This window comes from Lissotriton helveticus, chromosome 9, assembly GCF_964261635.1.
Source record: "Lissotriton helveticus chromosome 9, aLisHel1.1, whole genome shotgun sequence".
NCBI lineage: Eukaryota > Metazoa > Chordata > Amphibia > Caudata > Salamandridae > Lissotriton > Lissotriton helveticus.
The window spans coordinates 231,663,088-231,681,097 of NC_136070.1; the positions used below are offsets into that span (position 1 = coordinate 231,663,088).

The window sequence follows — 18,010 nt, forward strand, 5'->3', positions numbered from 1 at the left end:
GAATAAACAGGCTGGGCGTTTTCAATAAGAATTAATTGATCAGTGTTATTCTAGTATAGAATAGATGAGCTGCAATAACCATTAGACAGTAGCAGAGATATATGATTAGAAGTACTATGAAAGTAAAAGGATGATACAGTTCTACCATCTTTCAGTAATCGTGAATATATACAAGTACATAAAATACATGATAAAAATGCGTACTCCTACAATGCCTCCCTAACTAGATGTATCTAAATGTACCTAACATCTGTGTAGGTGTTATGCCAAGAATCCCTCTAGAATCTAATCAACCCCATTGCCTAAGAATGAGAGAATATGGGACCCCGTCTTGGTCTCAGATTGGACACCCCGCGAGGGATGTTTGACCACTGCGAGCTGGAGTGTCTGTATGCAGGAACCTCAGCGACTCTGGTTAGTGTGTCAGCCGGGAAGTCTCAGTCTCCTCTCTCCTTCTAATCAAGATGTGATGTATATATACCCATAGGTCTCCCCAGGGGTCCTACCTTGCTGTGTTACTGTGTTGGTCTAAACAATGACATCGGTCCTGATCTTTATACAGAGGTATTATACAGGAGATGGTAGTCCGGCTGTGCTTCCAAGAAACATCTCGCATAATGTATGAGATTCGAACTAGGGAAAAACATGCGTTCTGTATGCAGGGACGTATCTAGGTAAAAGGTCAGTCCCTAAGAACCGTTATGTATGTAATGTAGGGAAGAATATAGGTGAAAGTTTGCAATGTTACCTGCGCCTATATAGGGTACCTATATGGAATATAACAACTGGCCAGCTTTGGATGGAATAATCGGGCGAGTCTTAACACCTGCTATCTGACTCTCACTGCCTCTGTCAGCTTCAACATGGTGTCTTTTCCCCCACACCACCATGTTGTCTGCCCCATACCATTTACCCCACCCCATAACATTCTTAATTGGCTCCTCCCTCCCTCTATTACATGCATTTGATTTAAGTTCTGTGTGCTTGTGATTAGGAGCGTCTTTTGCTTAAAAGAACCTCTCTGACTTTAGCAGACCGACCAAGCAATAAATCGCAAAGTTTTTTCAAAGTGACTCGAAAAAAGGAACAAAACACAAAGTGAAGGAATGCAAAGGGGAGTTGCTTGTGGCACCTCAGTTACTGACCAGTGAATAAAGAAATTGGAATTCTCAAAATTCTAAGCATTTCCATGCTCTGTGTGTAACAGAGACAGTAAAAATATACAAACTGGGTTTTCCTCTTACCACAAGTGCCACACCTTTCCAGTACATTACAGGGACGCATGGTGCAGTAAATGTCCGGCTCTATAAAACAATGGACTAGAGTGAAAATGGACCAATTTACTGACAACATTTCCTCTTCAGAGCTACATAGGCCAACAATAGAAAAGCACTTTGGGAGAATGTGTTTAATGCATTGCTGACAACTTCAGTGTTTTGCTGATTTCATATGTTTAGAATCAGAACAGGATACAAGTCATACTTAAACACGCAGGCCCACCAGCCTGACTTGCGGGCAGTAAACACACTGCTATACGGACAGCCAAGGTGAGGTTTGGGTGGAATAATAAGACCGGGGACCCTTTTTGGGTTGTAATCCGTGTTTATTTGAAATTTGTACTGTAAATTAATTTAGCCAATATACGAGCGGTCAGAGTGAGGGTTTTGTGCACTGTAAATGTTTTGTCCCCGGCAGAGAAGCTGGAGCATAGGGATCGGAGCTGCACATCCTCTGAGCACAGGGAGTGTAGTGTGGAGGTCAACCTTCCAAGATGTAGGAAATAAGCAAAGTAGACCAGCTGCTGTATAAAGTAAATCTGTAGTTTATTTCCTGGATGGACCCATGACGGACAAGCTCACGTCCAGCTCCAAGGCAGCAGGCAACTGGCTAACCTGACACTCTAGAACCAGGCGGTCACTTGCACATACACAGTTCCAAGTGGAACAAATAGAATATTACAAATAAAAGCAATATCAACAATAAAAAGCAGGATGTGAGCATGAAGCAAAACACAAACAATACAGAGGAATCATTAGCAATATATAAATCATATAACGAAAGAAAACATTTGCTTGGCAATACCACAGTGAGCCTCAGCAGGGAGCGGAGCTGTAGAGCCAGCCATTGCAATGATAGAGCCCAAGTCGGAGAGAAATTTGGCGCCATTTTTGATGGTAGCGAGTAAAATAAGGCAGCAGGGGGCCCAATTTTGTTTTTATTGGTCAGTCCCTGTCTTAGCAGTGATTGGCCTCTGAACACAAATATCTTCGGACCTCCCACAGCTCACCTAAATCACCCATAGTTTACCTGTGTCACGCTGATGAGGGTGTCGTTGGTGTGTGTAAGCAGGGATGAGAGGATGAAGGCAGGGCAAGGACAGAAGCAATTGGGCTGTTAAAAATATCCTCTACGGTATGAATAAACCACTTTAAACTAAAAGAAGTGATCGTGCTGGGAATAGCGGGCACTGGCGTTTTCCTGTTGGGCTGGAAGTGTGGGGCTGGTTTTGGAACGGTGGGGGCCGTTTTTTTTACTGGGGCCTGCAATATCGGCCCCATATAACAAAACCTCAACAGCGTTGCCCACCAGCCCCCCACCCCCAGCTGGTCAGATGTAGTTGCCAGGGCTGGTTTGCAATCCTAGTCTGGCCCTGGCCGCGGGTGGTGAGAGGGACACTGCGGTTTGCATAACCTTAATGCATACAGTTCCTTGTGCCATGGCCTGGGCCAAACTAGGACATGCCAAAAGCTGACCCTGCGCAGCGGCATAACCTCTGAGCACCACGGGAGCCTGCAAATGGGTTTGCAACGTGCGTGAGGAAGGCGATATAGGCCATGGCCTGCTACCCTGAGAGCCTGCACTAACATGCTTGATCGCAACACACACACATAGATGAGGTGGAGTCCTGCATTGCATCATCAATCGAGCCTGCCAGCCGCCACCGCCATGTTGGTGAGTCATCGGGCAGTGAGAGCAGCTTGAGTGGTAACTTGGGTCATTTGAAGGCTGCTTCCCAGGGCACTGTACCAGGCATGACTTCTCGGTATGGGCCAGCTGAAAATCGCAAAGAGCACTCTGAAGGTGAGGCACATGGGGAAAGCAGTGAGTTGGGCTGGGAGATGAGCCATTCACATCAGCCCCATCTGCTAAAAACAAAGGCATAATTATTCACTGTATATGTGCCAACACAAAATAAATCTGTGACGCTGCATGAAAATAGAATTGGCAAAGAGAATCTCTTCATGGCAAGGAGACTTTATTGTGATTAGATGAACTACTCTTCCTATTGATGAGGGAAGCGTAGCCTTCAACACCCAACAAACCCATGGCCAGGAGAGGAACTAGTAAAGCATGACTGTTATTGTGTGTGGTCAATGGTATAGCTGCAAGATTGCACAAGCAAACCAGAGAAAAAATTGCAGAGGCGGAGCCCCTGAGCAGTATGCCACCCTTTGGGAGCATAGAGTCTACAGATGAAGATAATTCCAGCAGCATTCGTGCCAACCAGGTGCAAAACACCCATAGGGCTAAAAGGGCTTCAAACTGCTGTAGTGTGAAAAGGCATTTCATGAAAATGATTATAAAGTAGGGTTGCAAAAAGAAAATGCCAGCAATGTGTTGTTTAAAGAGCCTGCAAAGACCTCATCATGACACTAAATAGAGTTATTAAATAAAAAAAAGTATGTTCTCATTTGTAATGTGACTTTACTGTCCTTGTTCCCCTTAATTTTCAGTCATGGATCAGCCCTACAACACAATTAAAAGCGCTTTCTATTTATATTTTCTGTTCGAAGTATGCACAGATAAGTGCTGAAAATATGGCTTTAGGTAACTGCTTGTTTTTTTATCATCTGGGACATCAAAATAATGAGCTGGCACCCCTAATCATAAGACTGGAAGTTTGTTGCAGGATCAGCACATTATTTATTTCCTCCACCCTCGAGCCCTGATTAATGCCATAATAGCAATAGTATAACTTTTATCTGAAACCCTATGCTGCTGTCAATAACAACCTGAGTTACTTCAAGTGTCTGGAAATGCACCCTGCATTCAGACAACTCACTCCTTATTCTCGCCCTTTACTTTCATGCTCACCCTGTACTCACAGCGATCACAATGCACTCACACTCATCACCATGCACTCACACCATTCACCCACTCACCCTGCAGTCACAATGAACTTACGCTGTTCACCCTGTACCTAGGGGTGGGCGGAATTTGCGTAATCGCGTTACGCAAATCTCCACAAAACGGTAAAAAATCTCCACGAACACGCAGAAATTCCACGAACACGTGGAATTGCTTGTTCGCAATGCTTTTTTACTGTTCGCGATCGCTGTTTGCATGCTCGGGGGGAAATATCTCGCAAACACGCATTTTGTGAACAAGCAAAAAATTTCACGAAGTCGCAGAACGCAAAATTTTGGGCAATTTCGCGTCCTCCGCTGAACGCGAAATTACTCAAATTCCGCTAGCAGAACGGAATTTACCACTCAGGCCTACCTGAACCTCACTCTGCCGTCACTGGAGCACACTACTCTCCCTGCACTCATGTGACACTTCATTCACTCACTTTACTCACCTGTCCCCCTCACTGCTCAATCTGCAATCTCACTCAAACATGTCCATCACTAACCATGCATTCATTCGTCCCTCTCTGCACTTACATCCGCACCCAAATTCATATGGTCACCTCATTCACCCTGCAGTCACTCCTCTTACCCTACTCTCACACTGTTGCATCGCTCACAGTGCACTCACATGGGCACTCCTGCCACCCACACAGCACAGAGGGTTAATGTGCCTGCTACAAAGAACGTGTACCATGCAGAGAGCAGAACTGAGTGTGAGTAAACTATGAGTTGCGCTATAAAAAAAAAAAATGTTTGTCAGGAAGGTGCTATAGAGAGATGAGGCGCATTGTTGGAGAGTTGTAGTGAGGGAATTCATGGAGATGGAGGAAATGGGGGAGGGGGCACCAAAAACGACTTGCACCATGTGCGACCAGTGCTAGGGCCGGCCCTGGCTGGGAGTGTTAGTTCCCCCCCTCCAAGTTCGGGTCTAGTTGCGCCCCTGGTTCCAACATCACTTGTAACCTCCCTATTCCCTGCTCCAGATTGGAATCTTGATTAAAATTATTGGCCGTTTTTGTTTTGAATTGGGAAAGCAACAGGGCTAGCATCAGCGTGCAATTGTGCTCAGATGTACAGGAGATGAGGAGGCAGCTATCTAAAATGTCACAAAAAACAAGCATTATTATAGTTCATGTACAATATACGTGTGAGAAGGATGCCATGTTTTACAGAATTTTTATAGTACTTCCGGGTGAAACAGCTGCTAAGTGAAGGAGCACCGTGTTCTTGCTGTATGGGAAAGAGAAGCCCCTGCTCCTACTCAGCTGTTGTCCCTTAGTAATGTCTCACCGGTAATCGTTCACAAGCTTCACAGAGATGGTGATCTGTTCTGTGGCCATCAACTGCGCGAGCCAAGAGGAGGTGTGTGAGGGGGAGAAAAAAACATTTCAAAACAAGCTTGAGGATGCGTTCACTTGCAAGGACAGCTTCGAAAAGCATGAGCACTAAGTAGCGTGCTATTAAAACCAAAGAAAAAAGTAGGTTCTAAAACCGGTCTTAAAATGGCAGCTAGAAATAGATACTACCACTTGGTCCATTCTCTCGGGGAGGGCTAAACACAGGAAAAGGCATGACGCATGCATGGCATGGACATCTCGGAAGAAGGAATAGAAGAGAAACAATGGAGACAGCAAATGGGAAGCTTACGAGCAGGCTGAAGCCCACAAAGTATATACAACTTGTATATTAGAGACAGTGCAAGCGCTGTCTAGAGACGAGACCTAAAAATGATCCTCTTACTTATTCTTAACATCATTTGCAGTGGGTGGCAGGTAAGTGGCAATGACGAATAAACCGGAGGAAACTTTTTCTTAGCATTGAAATCCATTAAATTGACAGAGTTGGGTTTTATATAGAGCTATTACATATCGACTCAAAGCAATAACAAGAAAACTGCAATTTCTCAATAGAAAATATAAGATCCAGACACTTTATTTATAAATTCAATACAAGTCTAAGGATCCAGACATCTGAGAAGTACGAAATATACATTTGTCTTGGCAGCGACTGTGTTTTGCTAATTGGTACAATAGAGTAAGCCATTCAAAAGGCATAGACTAGACACATGAGGTTAGTTTAGGGCTATAAAATGTTGTGAAGAGACTTAACTACATGTGCTACACATGCTGAGGGCACCTTGCCACCGGAGACAGCTAGGTCCAAAGATTGGTGAGGTCCATTACGTACGGATCTGGCAGCAGACAATGGGAAAATGTAATATTCAACTGTGACCTCGCATTGATGTGATTCTCATTGTTAATTAAACACCCCCTCGCTGTTCCAAATGGATTTGGCTCGCTGATGTGTTGACTTCCAGATTTTCAATCTACCTCGTAAGTGATGTACAATTTGCATTGTATCTTGTTAATATAATGCCTGCTAATATAGTTTGTCTGTTTTGTCTATTAAAATGAAAATAGGAATACAATTTTTTTTTTTTAAATGCCTCTGTGAAAAAAGGCCCCACTATTCGGAAGGAAATGCAGTGAAATGAGGAAGAAAACCATTAAAATAACAGGGCACAGTACTAGGAGCAAAATCGATTGCTCTGGTTGAAAGAACATGAAACCAGAAGTCAGTTACTTTCCTAGGAGTTGTGTGTAACAGGGCTTTCTCGTCAGCAATCCCGTGACTCAGAGGCTAAAATTAGAAAGCGATATAAACAAGAAACCTGCAACAAAGCAAACACACACCCCACCGCCTCCCTTTCACTGCCTCCATCCCTAATCTAACACTAGGCTCCGAGTGAAAGCCCACCACGCACCAGAGCAGCACATTCAGGAGAACAAAGGCCAGAACCACAGGCAGCCTCACCTGCAGCGTGACTGCTACACTCCCGCCAATCTGACGATTCTCTGCTGAGGACAAGCACACACAGGCTGTGCCCTGTCAGCACACCGCAGCCCTGTAATTTAGCAAACTGTGACTAATACATCAACTCCACCTGCCCACTTCACAATAAACCGCACGGTGAGAGCCGCATTAGGTTTTACTAAGAAGAAAAACACACCACCAACCAGTAAAACCCAGAGACAGAAAAGAAGCACACTGAACGTTAACACAGTTAAATTGCAAGAAAAAGTGCTCATTCTATGGAACGTTTGCAACAGGTGTTTTTACGCTTGCCAAACTGCGGAAAACACAATTGAAAAGTTGTCAAACCGAGAACCAACAGTGCGCTCAGGTACAAGTTAAATCTAAAGCAATTTAAAAGCTCGCGTTGCAGTGCAGCGCTTAAAAATGTGTCAGTGCCCGATGCTCTCTGCTCATAAACCCGCCGTCAGATCCTATAATCCACCACCGGACACTCCCTGAATCTTTATCTCACTCTTAGAGAGTCCTGCTTCCTCCCTTTGTGGCCGTGTTTCCGTCCTTCTCCTCCTCCGTCTTTCCCGTAAGTGTGTTTTCACTCCCTTGCGCAGGGGCGTAAGGAAGCTTGAGCTGGCCCCCTGCAAAGTCCATGGAGGGCCATTAAAGAGTTCTCAGGCCAGGGGCCCTAGCCTGTGCAAAGCAATGCCGGAGGAGGTCTTTTTAGCTCGCTCACTCCCCTTTTGACCATCCTCCCCCCACCCCCCTCGGATCGTGGAGCTATTGCTCCGTGGGCCCCACCGGCTCAAATTAAGCAGGGCCTTGAAGGAAAAAACTGGTGCTAGGAGAAAAATCTCTATGCAAAAAAACATGACCACCGCCCGATGTACAAACCCTTACTGGCTTATGCCATTCTATATTCAGTCCTGAATGGACAACCATCCCTGTAATAACGTCATCACGTTGATAATTTCGTATTTACCGTTTGCAAATTACGCATTTCATAAAACGGACCTTCAGAACTTAGATTTGAATGTGTATGTCAACTACCAGCAAATAGGTTATGAGTGTTGAATGTCTACCTGTTCTCTTAATAAGGTATGTTACTAAAGTTTTGCAGCACACATTAACTAGTGACTAGTCTGTTGGCACTAGGCTATTATTCCACATATAACTTGCTTTTTTCTTCAGGAAAACAAAGAATTATGAAATGTCGTGTTAAGAGTTTGAATCAGAGATAACGTGAGAATGAAGATGAAGTCACCAAGCTATTTGGGTCTCAAGAAATAAAAGGTCTGCTGCCACCCTCAGTATTGGGCTGGTGAGCCGGCCCGGAAGGACTAGAATGACCGGAAGTCCTGGGATCAGCTCAGAATGTAGCCATCCACAATCGGGGTGTCATCTAAATGGGTGTAAAAACTCAAGTCATTACAGCAGATTTAGACAGAAATTCAAAGGATTTATTGACATGAAGGAACCTTAAAAAATGGCAGTCTTGAGCTGAAACTTATGCATTCAGCCCATACTACACAAACCCCTTCTGACCCAAGCAAGTAGGCGAGATAAGATAGCCTATGGTGATGAAAGCTGATAATAGATGGAAGGAATAAGGACCCGAATGAGAATGCTGCTCATTCAAAAGGGAAAAAAGAACAGATTTGGTAAGGCTAGCTCAGCGAAAACCTAGCTCAAAGGCACGCAGATGGTAGAACATGCAATTCAACTGAGGGGGAATCCTATGATTCCACTTATGGGATGTAAAGAGCTTATTATAGCTTCTTAAGGAAGAAGATCACGAGAGTCAATTTTACAACTATACTGGGACTTCCAGAAACCTAGGTAACAGGTTCTAGCAGTCTGTAAAAATTGCCAACAGCATGTGTCTAGTCTCTCCACAGTTTTGGGGACATTACATGACTGGGGCATTCAGTGCACATTTCTGCTAAGTGTATATATATTGCCTGCAAACTAAATATAACAACAATTGAAGTTGAGCGTTGTTGCTGAGAGTGGCCCAAGGAAACAGAGTAGGAAAATGAAAACAAGAAAAAGACATAGGGACCCTGTTAGCTTAAGCTCTTCATTTTGTAACGGTTGAGAGAGCACAAATCTGAAAAAAATTTTATAAGTACACCATATTTACAAGCACGTAGTATTAGCTTAGGGTGGAATATACAAGAGTGTCAATCTATATAGAGGAAATATATGAGTGTTTGTTTTAATTAGATTAGATGCATATATATGTGTGGAAAACTAATGTAGAGGCTGTAGAAATGTTAAAATGATGTTGGAGTCACACGTTAGATGACTAAGTGAAAACTAAATGTAATTCTGCAAACCATGAAAATGTGTAGGCCACATGGCATTTCACAGGAAACGAAAGATGCTGCTACACTTTTAGTGACGTGGATTCTAATGTCATTTGAGTGCAAATGTATTATTAGGCATAGTATTAAAATATGTGTTTTATATAGATGTGTTGCATTATACTATAGTAATACGTGTTAGTTAAAATACTGTTGAAACCAAAGAAAAGAAATGTTTTAGAAGGCAGAGACCCGCTTTGTGTAAATCAACTAGGCCTGAAAAGACCAAGTCATTCTCTTTGATCTAAATGTGCTCGTTAGGGGAAAGATGTGCTAGGCACTGACTGAGAATTCTTACACATGTTTTATGGTCCGAGATATGGTGGAGGTTGGAATTTGAGGCCCACAGTACATGTGTCTGTTGCAGGTGCGAGGAGCCCTAATCAGTACCATGATGAACGGTTCCTTTGTTCAAGAGAGCCAGGCGCAGGCCTGGAGGAGTCTTCAGGAATTTTAGGGGGTACTGTCTCGCTGAAGAAGAAGCCTGGGAAGCAAGGTCAACTTTAATGAAGAGTCCAGAGGAGCATCAGTACGGAGTTTGCCGCTCAAAACTGTACCACGTGAGAGGCGTCGACATGGGCGTTCCTATTGGAAATGTGATTCTGTATTAGGGATAGCACCCCGGGGGAGAGAGAGGGCAGATGATCTGAGAAGCTTTAGAGAGCGGATGGGTAGGCAGATAGGGAACTGAAAGAAACCAACTTGATTCAGAGACTAAGAGAAGTGTGTGATCTTCTTTGGAAGTCACCACTGCTGACACCTTTTTAGGTAAAGATCTTGTTAAGTAGGGATGTCACTTAGTCTAGTGTAGGGACAGATTAACTTGTATTTTTCTTTTATGTAAATGACTCTCAAGTTGCAACTCACAGCGATCCTTACAACGCTTATGCTCTTTGAAATAGTTTTGATAATTTCCTTTTGTCGTTTAAGGATATTCAGAGAGTATCTTTTTGTACTAATACCCGTATACCTTTTGAATCTTATTCTGAGATGTTTGTATCTCCAGATACTTTTGACTTTGAATTAAAACTGTTTAACCTTTCCCAGTGGTAAGTGGTTCTTTAGAGTGGTTTAAGTTCCTAATTGACTAACCTAGTAGTAGATTGTCTTTTACTCAATGACAGGTACCAACGATTCAGTCGACATGATTAGGGATCTGGTAAGGTAACTAGAGACCAGAAACCCCGCGTTAACAGTTGGTAGCAGAGGATGGTTATCTTCTTGAGGAAGGTAATCTAGATTAGGTTAGCTAACCCCAAGGCCCCTAGAGCTAGACATCGAGAGATGAGCAGCGGAAGAATCGCGTGCCGAAGAGGGTGCTGACGGTGCGAGAAAAGCAGCAGTATCGGACGAGAGTGAGTATAACAAGGGTCATGCGTGAACAGATTGCGGTGTTTTGTGTTGTATTTGTATTGTAATGTCTGGCGGAGTTGAATGCCTGTAGTGTGATTGTGAGAAGGTTGTGAGCGCGCGCAACCTGGTAAAATCTTAAGTTCGGGGGAGAGCTTAAGTGGTTCGGGTGTATCGAACATCCATAGTAATTGTCGACCAGAGTAAAGGGGTCATGAGGTACCATTGACCGTCGCAGGACCGAGATAGGGGGAGTGTAAGAGTGAGTGTGTGAGTAACGGACGCTGGTCGAAAGTTACTGTGTGTAAGTAACCTATCAGAGAAGGCGATTGTCTGGACGTAAACGGAAAGACATTTCGCCAGTTAAGGCGACAATTACAGATTGACTGTGGGCGTACAGTCAAAGAAAAGTGATCGCTTGGACGGAAGTAATCATTTTTCGAAGTATGAATGGGACGCATGCATAAACGCGGAGACGAGCGGAAAAAGGAGGGGAACTGCTGCGAAGGGGGACGAGTGACGTCAGCGAGAGCCGCGCTGAGATAGGGCGGTTAGTGAGGAGCCGCGACGCGATAGGACGGTTGGTGTGACGTCGGCAAGAGCCGCGACGTGATTGGGCGGCTGGTGCGACGTCAGTGAGAAGTCGCGTTCTGATAGGCCAGTTGGCGAGAACCGGGCTGAGATTGGTGGATTGTCATCAGGAAGTAAACAAACCGGAGAAAACAGAAACTAGTAGACTGAAAATGAAGTGTTTTAAATGTTTGAAGGATATTTTTAAAAGAAAAAGGAGAGAGTCTTTTTACGGGCAAGAGGCACCGCCAGAGGGTACACCGGCTCATTATATGGCAGCGAATGTTGGGCTGCATACGATATTATGGATCGGAGTTTGGAACAAGCTTACGGAAGAGAATGAGGAAATGTCGTTCCCAAAGTATGGGACGTTTAAGTTAGAGGTGTTACATCGGCTAAAAGCAACCATGTCCGCATTGAAACCCCCGCCTAGATCGACACAGTTTGAGGCCCTTAACGCATGGATTAGGGCGGCGCACGATAGGAATCTGAATAGGCGTCAAGAAAGGCTGACGCGATCGGTAAGAGCAGTGCGAGATTCCAAATGGGATGAGGACGCCAAGAGGTGGAGGGTACAGGCTATTGAGGTGGATAAGTTGTACCCAGTGAGAGAGGTGGCAGGAGGAACGAACCTCATGGAAGAAGATGAGGAGAGCGACTCGGAGGACAACTTGATAAATAGATTGCTGATAGATAGACCGCCTCCGAGAGTTGGGGAGATTGAAGGTAGAGGACTCGCAAGGGAAGATGGGGCTGCCATAGAGGGGTATGTACCACTTCCTATATCGGAATGGACACCTATCAAAGGTGGGGAGACACCCGAACATAGTACAGTACAGAGTGTAGTCGGAAGGTTTGTGGTACAGAAAACGCCAGCCGCAGAGAGGGCTGAAACTTTTGGATTGCCAGATGCTCTCCAAGTACCTGTTACCATAGGACCCATAGTATCGATTTACAACCCAGAGAATGTGAGAGAGGAAGAACAGATACGGTTAGACAGAGAAAGGGTTGAGATGGAAAGGAGGAATAACACGACAAATGCCTGGAAGCAATTGCCAGGACCGGTAACGTGGAACACCCCATTCGAACCGACAGTGAGTCCCGCAAGAGAGCAGGGGGGTCAAAGAGGACCGATGGACCTAAGGGGACCACGTCCGAAATCCTTTAAGGAGCTGAGGGTCGATTTGAGAGAATGGGAGGGGTCCACAGAAGCACCAACCAGCAGACCTAGAACAGAAGCAGAATGGGGAAGCCGAGGCAACGGAACATTGTCTCACTGCGGGGCTAGTGCAAGTAGTCAAGAGTGTGAAGGAAAAAGACAGGGGAGTAGAGGGGCTATACGTCATACTGACGGTGGGAATGAGCAAGAGAGCAGGGAAAGGAGTACAAGATGTGGAGAGACACCTCGTCTTATCCAAAGCGAGGGAGATCAGCGGACTCAAGAATACAGAGAGAGGTTTAGATGTACGCACCATGCACCTAATGAGAGTATACAGCACTGGAGTCGCGGGAGCACGGTGAACAGTGAAGGATCTTGCCATGGGTCGAGAGATCAGGGACCACCGGCAAATGACGAGGACAGGGGGATAAATGGAATGTCTTACCATGCATCTAGGGAAATCATGCAGGATGGGACTGGTGGGACTACGAGAAATGGGAAAGTGTTTCACCATACACCCAGAGAGGATGGAACTGCATGGGACCTGGAGAGATGGGAACAAGGGAGGACTCCCCATAACTCGCCTGAGCCTAGACGTAGGACTCGGAGCTGGGATGGGAGAGATGTGAATGGACCCCCTAGAACTAGTATACTGAGAGCTGCAATAAAGGCCAAAAGACTCGATGTCACTAGCTTAAAATCTGACCTGGATGAGATAATAGATGGGACGTTGCCCTTAGAAAGGATTGACTTGTATGAACAGGATGAGTTACTGTTCATAGCAAAGGATGTTACCCGAAAGGCAAGGGCAATTCATGAGAAACTGTCTGGACTGGCAGACAAGTACATGGTAGACTAGTCCAAAACGAGGACATTACAGAGTAACCATAGGTTGCAGTATTCAGATCAAGACTTAGATGAGAAGAGAACTACAGGATTAAAAACACACATTAGGGAGTTGATAGCAGGAATAAGAGTGTGGAGAGATCTGGACAAATGGGAAGAGAGATGGTCCAAAAGGGGTACTGTCAGGAGGAGCACAAGTGTGATGTCTCCGGAAGGAAGGGTAATGCAGATGGAGGCATTCCCTTTGCGAGAAATATCGAATGGGAATTATGTACATGTACCCTGGAGTAGAGGAGATTTAGCTGCATTTACCAACTCATTTCCGAAGTTAAGGGACAATCCAGTAGAGTGGTATAAGCAGGTAGAAAGGTTTGTAAAGATCTCGAAAGTATTGTGGATTGATTTGAACACTTTGTTTGACATAGTAGTCCCATCTGACTTGTGGACATCGTGCAAGACTAGTGTTGAATGGCCAACTACTGAACCAGTGAGGGATGCTCAGACAAATGGACTGTCTGAAATTGTCATGCAAAAGTATGAAAGGGTAATAGCTTGGCTGAAAGATAAGGTACCACCTCAGGACATAGATTGGGTAAAAATAGACCGAACAAGACAAGAACCAAAGGAGACAGTTCATGAGTTCTATGAAAGGTTGTTGAAAACATTCAAACAATACAGTGGACTCGATGTAATGGATCCCAAAGATATAGGACAGTTTGTGTCAAAGTTTGTTTTGGGGTTGAGACCTGATATTTGTTTGATGATTCAGCAACATTTAATTTGTTGGCAAAACAAACCACTAGATGAAATTTTAAGGTATGCCAGATACTGTAGCGATGAGATAGATTCCAAGGCAAAGAAAATGAAGGAAAAGCTAATGGTGGTGCAGATGCAGTCAGCCGGGAAGGGCGGACAGCAGAAACAGGGAACGGGGACAATGGGACGGAAGTCGAATGGTCAGAACAAGGATAGTGAAGAAAGCCAGAGACCTAGAATAGATTTTGCCACTTTAAAGAAAACGACAAAATGCCACCAGTGTCACCAGGTGGGACATTGGAGACGCGAGTGTCCCTTTAACCTTGAAAGTGGAGAACTAGAATTTGAACAGGAAGTTCAGGAGGTTCCAGTTCAAAGGGCGACAGTCCCAGGAAGCAAGGTGGTCAAAGGGGGGACTTCAGCTCCACGAGCTCAGTTTCCACAGCCACCAAAGATCGCGACAGGGGGAAAAGTCTATAAACAAATGCCTCTTTTTATTGAAGAAGAAAAATGTTATTACATTGACCCAATGACCGGTCAACGTGTGAACAGAGAAGAGGACTGTACCCTCGGGGCAGTTCTAGAAGTAGATCAGAGAGGGCCATTTGTTGAGGCAGAGGTAGCAGGGTGCCCGATGACATTCTTGGTGGATACTGGAGCTACTCGGTCAACTCTGAGATCAGCAGTGGTTCCTGACCTACCAATGTCGGGGGAAACAATTCAGGTGGTTGGAGTCGCAAATAGAAGAATGACTAGTCCTTTGACAGAACCAGTGTCAGTGAAAATAGGGAATTACACAAATGAACATCAGTTTGTGGTATGTGATTCTAGTCCTGTATGTCTGTTAGGGAGGGACTTGTTGTGTAAATTGAATTGCACCATATACTGCACACCTCAGGGTGTGGAGGTACAGACCGCAGATGATGACGCTACCTTTAAGATTGCTAATGAGAAAACATGTATAGAACTGTATCCTACTCTGACTGTGGAAGACCTTCCTTGTGACCTAAGAGATGCTGTCTCAGCTGAAGTATGGGATTTTACTGGGGAAGAGATAGGACTGATCAAAGGGGTGGAACCAGTGAAGATCATGATAAAACCAAACGCTGAATTTCCAAGAACACCTCAGTATAAACTGTCCCAGGAAAAGATTGCAGGAATAAAACCTGTGATTGATTCAATGATTCAACAGGGAATACTGAAAGAAATCATGGGTAGTCCATGTAACTCCCCGATTATGGGTTTGCAGAAACCTAGTGGGAAGTTCAGAATAGTTCAGGACCTTCGAAAGATTAACAACATAGTGGTTTCATGTTGTCCAGTGGTACCGAATCCATCAGTGATACTGTTTCAAATACTATTCCAAGCTGAGTGGTTTACAGTGATAGACCTTTGTCAAGCCTTCTTTTCCATCCCATTAGATGAGGATAGTCAGTATCTTTTCGCATTTAAAATGGAGGATCGCGCCTTAACATGGTGTCGAATCCCACAAGGGTTCACAGATAGCCCTTCGATCTTTAGTCAGCTGTTGAAAAAGAACCTTGAAAGTCTGGTACTGCCACAGAACTCGGTTCTGGTCCAGTACATAGACGACCTACTTGTTGCGTCAGAAACAGAGGAAGCTTGTAAGGAAGACACCATTGCTTTACTGAATCATTTAGCTGAGAATGGACATAAGGTATCTCCGAACAAATTACAGTACTGTCTGACAGAAGTACAGTATCTGGGTCACCGAATAGAGAAGGGGAAGCGCAAGGTGTCTCCAGACAGGATAGAGGCCATCATGAAAATGAATGCGCCAACGACACAGAGAGAAGTCAGGATGTTCTTAGGAATGGTTGGTTACTGCCGACAGTGGATAGCTAACTTTTCACTGAAAGCAAAACCTTTACAGAGACTGACGCACAAGGAGGTGAGCGATCCGGTACCATGGGACAACGAGTGCCTAATGGCGTTCCTACAGCTGAGAGAGGATTTGCGTCGTGCTCCGGCTTTGGGAATGCCAGATTATGAGAAGACTTTCTCATTATACTGCTGTGAAAGAGAAGGATGTGCGTTATCAGTGTTGGTGCAAGTACACGGAAATGCCCGTAGACCAGTTGCATATTTTTCGGCTACATTAGATCCGGTAGCCGCAGCGTTGCCCGGATGTCTCAAATCCGTTGCTGCAACAGGTGTCAGCATTGAGAGGTGTGATAACATAGTCATGGGACATCAACTAGTAGTGTATGTACGGCATTCGGTAGAATTGTTAATGACAAGGACCAAGACGCAGCACTTGACCAATAGTAGGCTCACGCGCTATGAGCAAGTTATTCTTGCTGCAGAGAACGTGACCCTTAAGAGGTGCTCGGTCTTGAATCCTGCTACATTGATGCCACTTCCTAATGATATAGAAGGCGAAGAATGTGAAGATCACGATTGCCTAGATGTGACTGAACTATGCACGAAGCCCAGACCAGATATTGTGGATGAGCCATTGATCGACCCTGATGAAATTTACTTTGTTGATGGCTCATGTTTAAGAGACGATACTGGTCGGTTGAGAGCAGCTTATGCTGTTTGCACCATTACTGGAGTTGTGGAAGCCGCTTGCCTGGAAGGAGTACACTCCGCTCAGGTAGCAGAAATCATTGCATTGACACGTGCCTGTATAGCAGGTAGCAAAAAGAGAGTCACCATCTATACCGATAGCCAATATGGTTTCGGTGTAGTTCATGATTTCGGGCAATTGTGGTCTCAGAGGGGTTACATGACCTCCTCTGGTTCGCCAATCAGAAATGGGGAATTTGTACGACTGCTGTTAGAAGCATTGCAAGGTCCAGCTGAAATTGCAGTGGTCAAGTGTATAGCTCACACTAAAAATACAGATTTTGTGTCACAAGGAAACAGATATGCAGATGAAGTTGCCCGCTATTGTGCGGAGCAAGGGTATACTTTCACGGAGGTGGAAGTAGATGGAGCAAAGGAAAAAACAGAAGTCCAGATGATGTTAGAGACCGTAGATACATGGGAAGATCTGAAACAAATGCAAGAAAATGCACCTGAGTCAGAGAAAAAGTCCTGGGAAGTAGCAGGTTGTGTGAGAAGTGAAATGGATTTTTGGGTTTCAGCAGATGGAAGAGCAGTGTTACCGGAGGAATTAGTGAATCCAATGGCACGACAAATACATGGTCCAACACACTTAGGAAGGGATGCCATGCTGAGAGTATTTAGGCAAACTTGGTATTGCCCAAAGTTCAGGATTGCAGCAGAAGCAGTCTGTAGGAGATGTGTCACGTGACAGCAACTGAATGTAGGGAAAAGAACACCAGTTACCATGAGTCACATTGGGAGGTCTGGGGGGCCTTTCAACAGAATGCAATTAGATTTCATTGAAATGCCTAGAGTCAACCGCCTTAGGTATGTGTTGGTGGTTGTGTGCATATTTTCCAGATGGGTCGAGGCATACCCTACACGTAGGTGCGATACACTCACCGTAGCAAAACTGTTACTTAGAGAATTGATCCCGCGCTACGGGGTGCCAGGCTCTCTGGAATCTGATCGAGGAACACATTTTAACAGTGAAATTGTGAAGATGCTCTGTGCCGCATTGAACATTGATCAGAAGTTGCACTGTAGCTATCGACCAGAGGCTTCAGGAATTGTGGAGCAGATAAATGGGACACTAAAGTGTCGAATTGCCAAAGTGTGTCCTTCAACTTCCTTGAGTTGGCCAGATGCTTTGCCTTTAGTGTTGATGAGCATGCGCAGCACGCCCGACAGGAGGACAGGTCTCTCTCCACACGAGGTGCTGATGGGGAGGGCAATGAGGCTTCCTTCTGTACCAACTGCGACACTATTAAACATTACAGATGATCTGATCCTGGATTACTGCAAAGGACTGTCTGACGCCATTCATTCTGTGTCCTTCCAGGTGCAGGCTGCTGAGGTCCCATCTTCAAGAGAGTTGTGTCATGACCTGTGCCCAGGAGAGTGGGTGCTAGTGAAGAAACACGTCCGGAAAAACTGCCTAGACGTGC

General features: G+C 45.0%; 1 protein-coding gene across 3 annotated transcripts in view; it reads right to left on the reverse strand.

The window, feature by feature from the left end:
• The window catches only part of BMF (Bcl2 modifying factor), a 213,395-nt gene that overhangs the window by 62,843 nt on the left and 132,542 nt on the right, over positions 1-18,010 (reverse strand). Inside the window, exon 4 of one of the 3 annotated variants that reach the window (XM_078659778.1) lies at positions 1,800-3,143. The exons of 1 other annotated variant lie outside the window; for it this stretch is intronic. In XM_078659778.1, coding sequence (XP_078515904.1) covers positions 3,129-3,143 — 15 coding nt within the window. In that variant the 3' untranslated portion in view covers positions 1,800-3,128. Of the gene's footprint in view, positions 1-1,799; positions 3,147-18,010 lie in introns of those variants that run through there. One more of the 3 variants, XM_078659777.1, reaches the window with a different exon arrangement.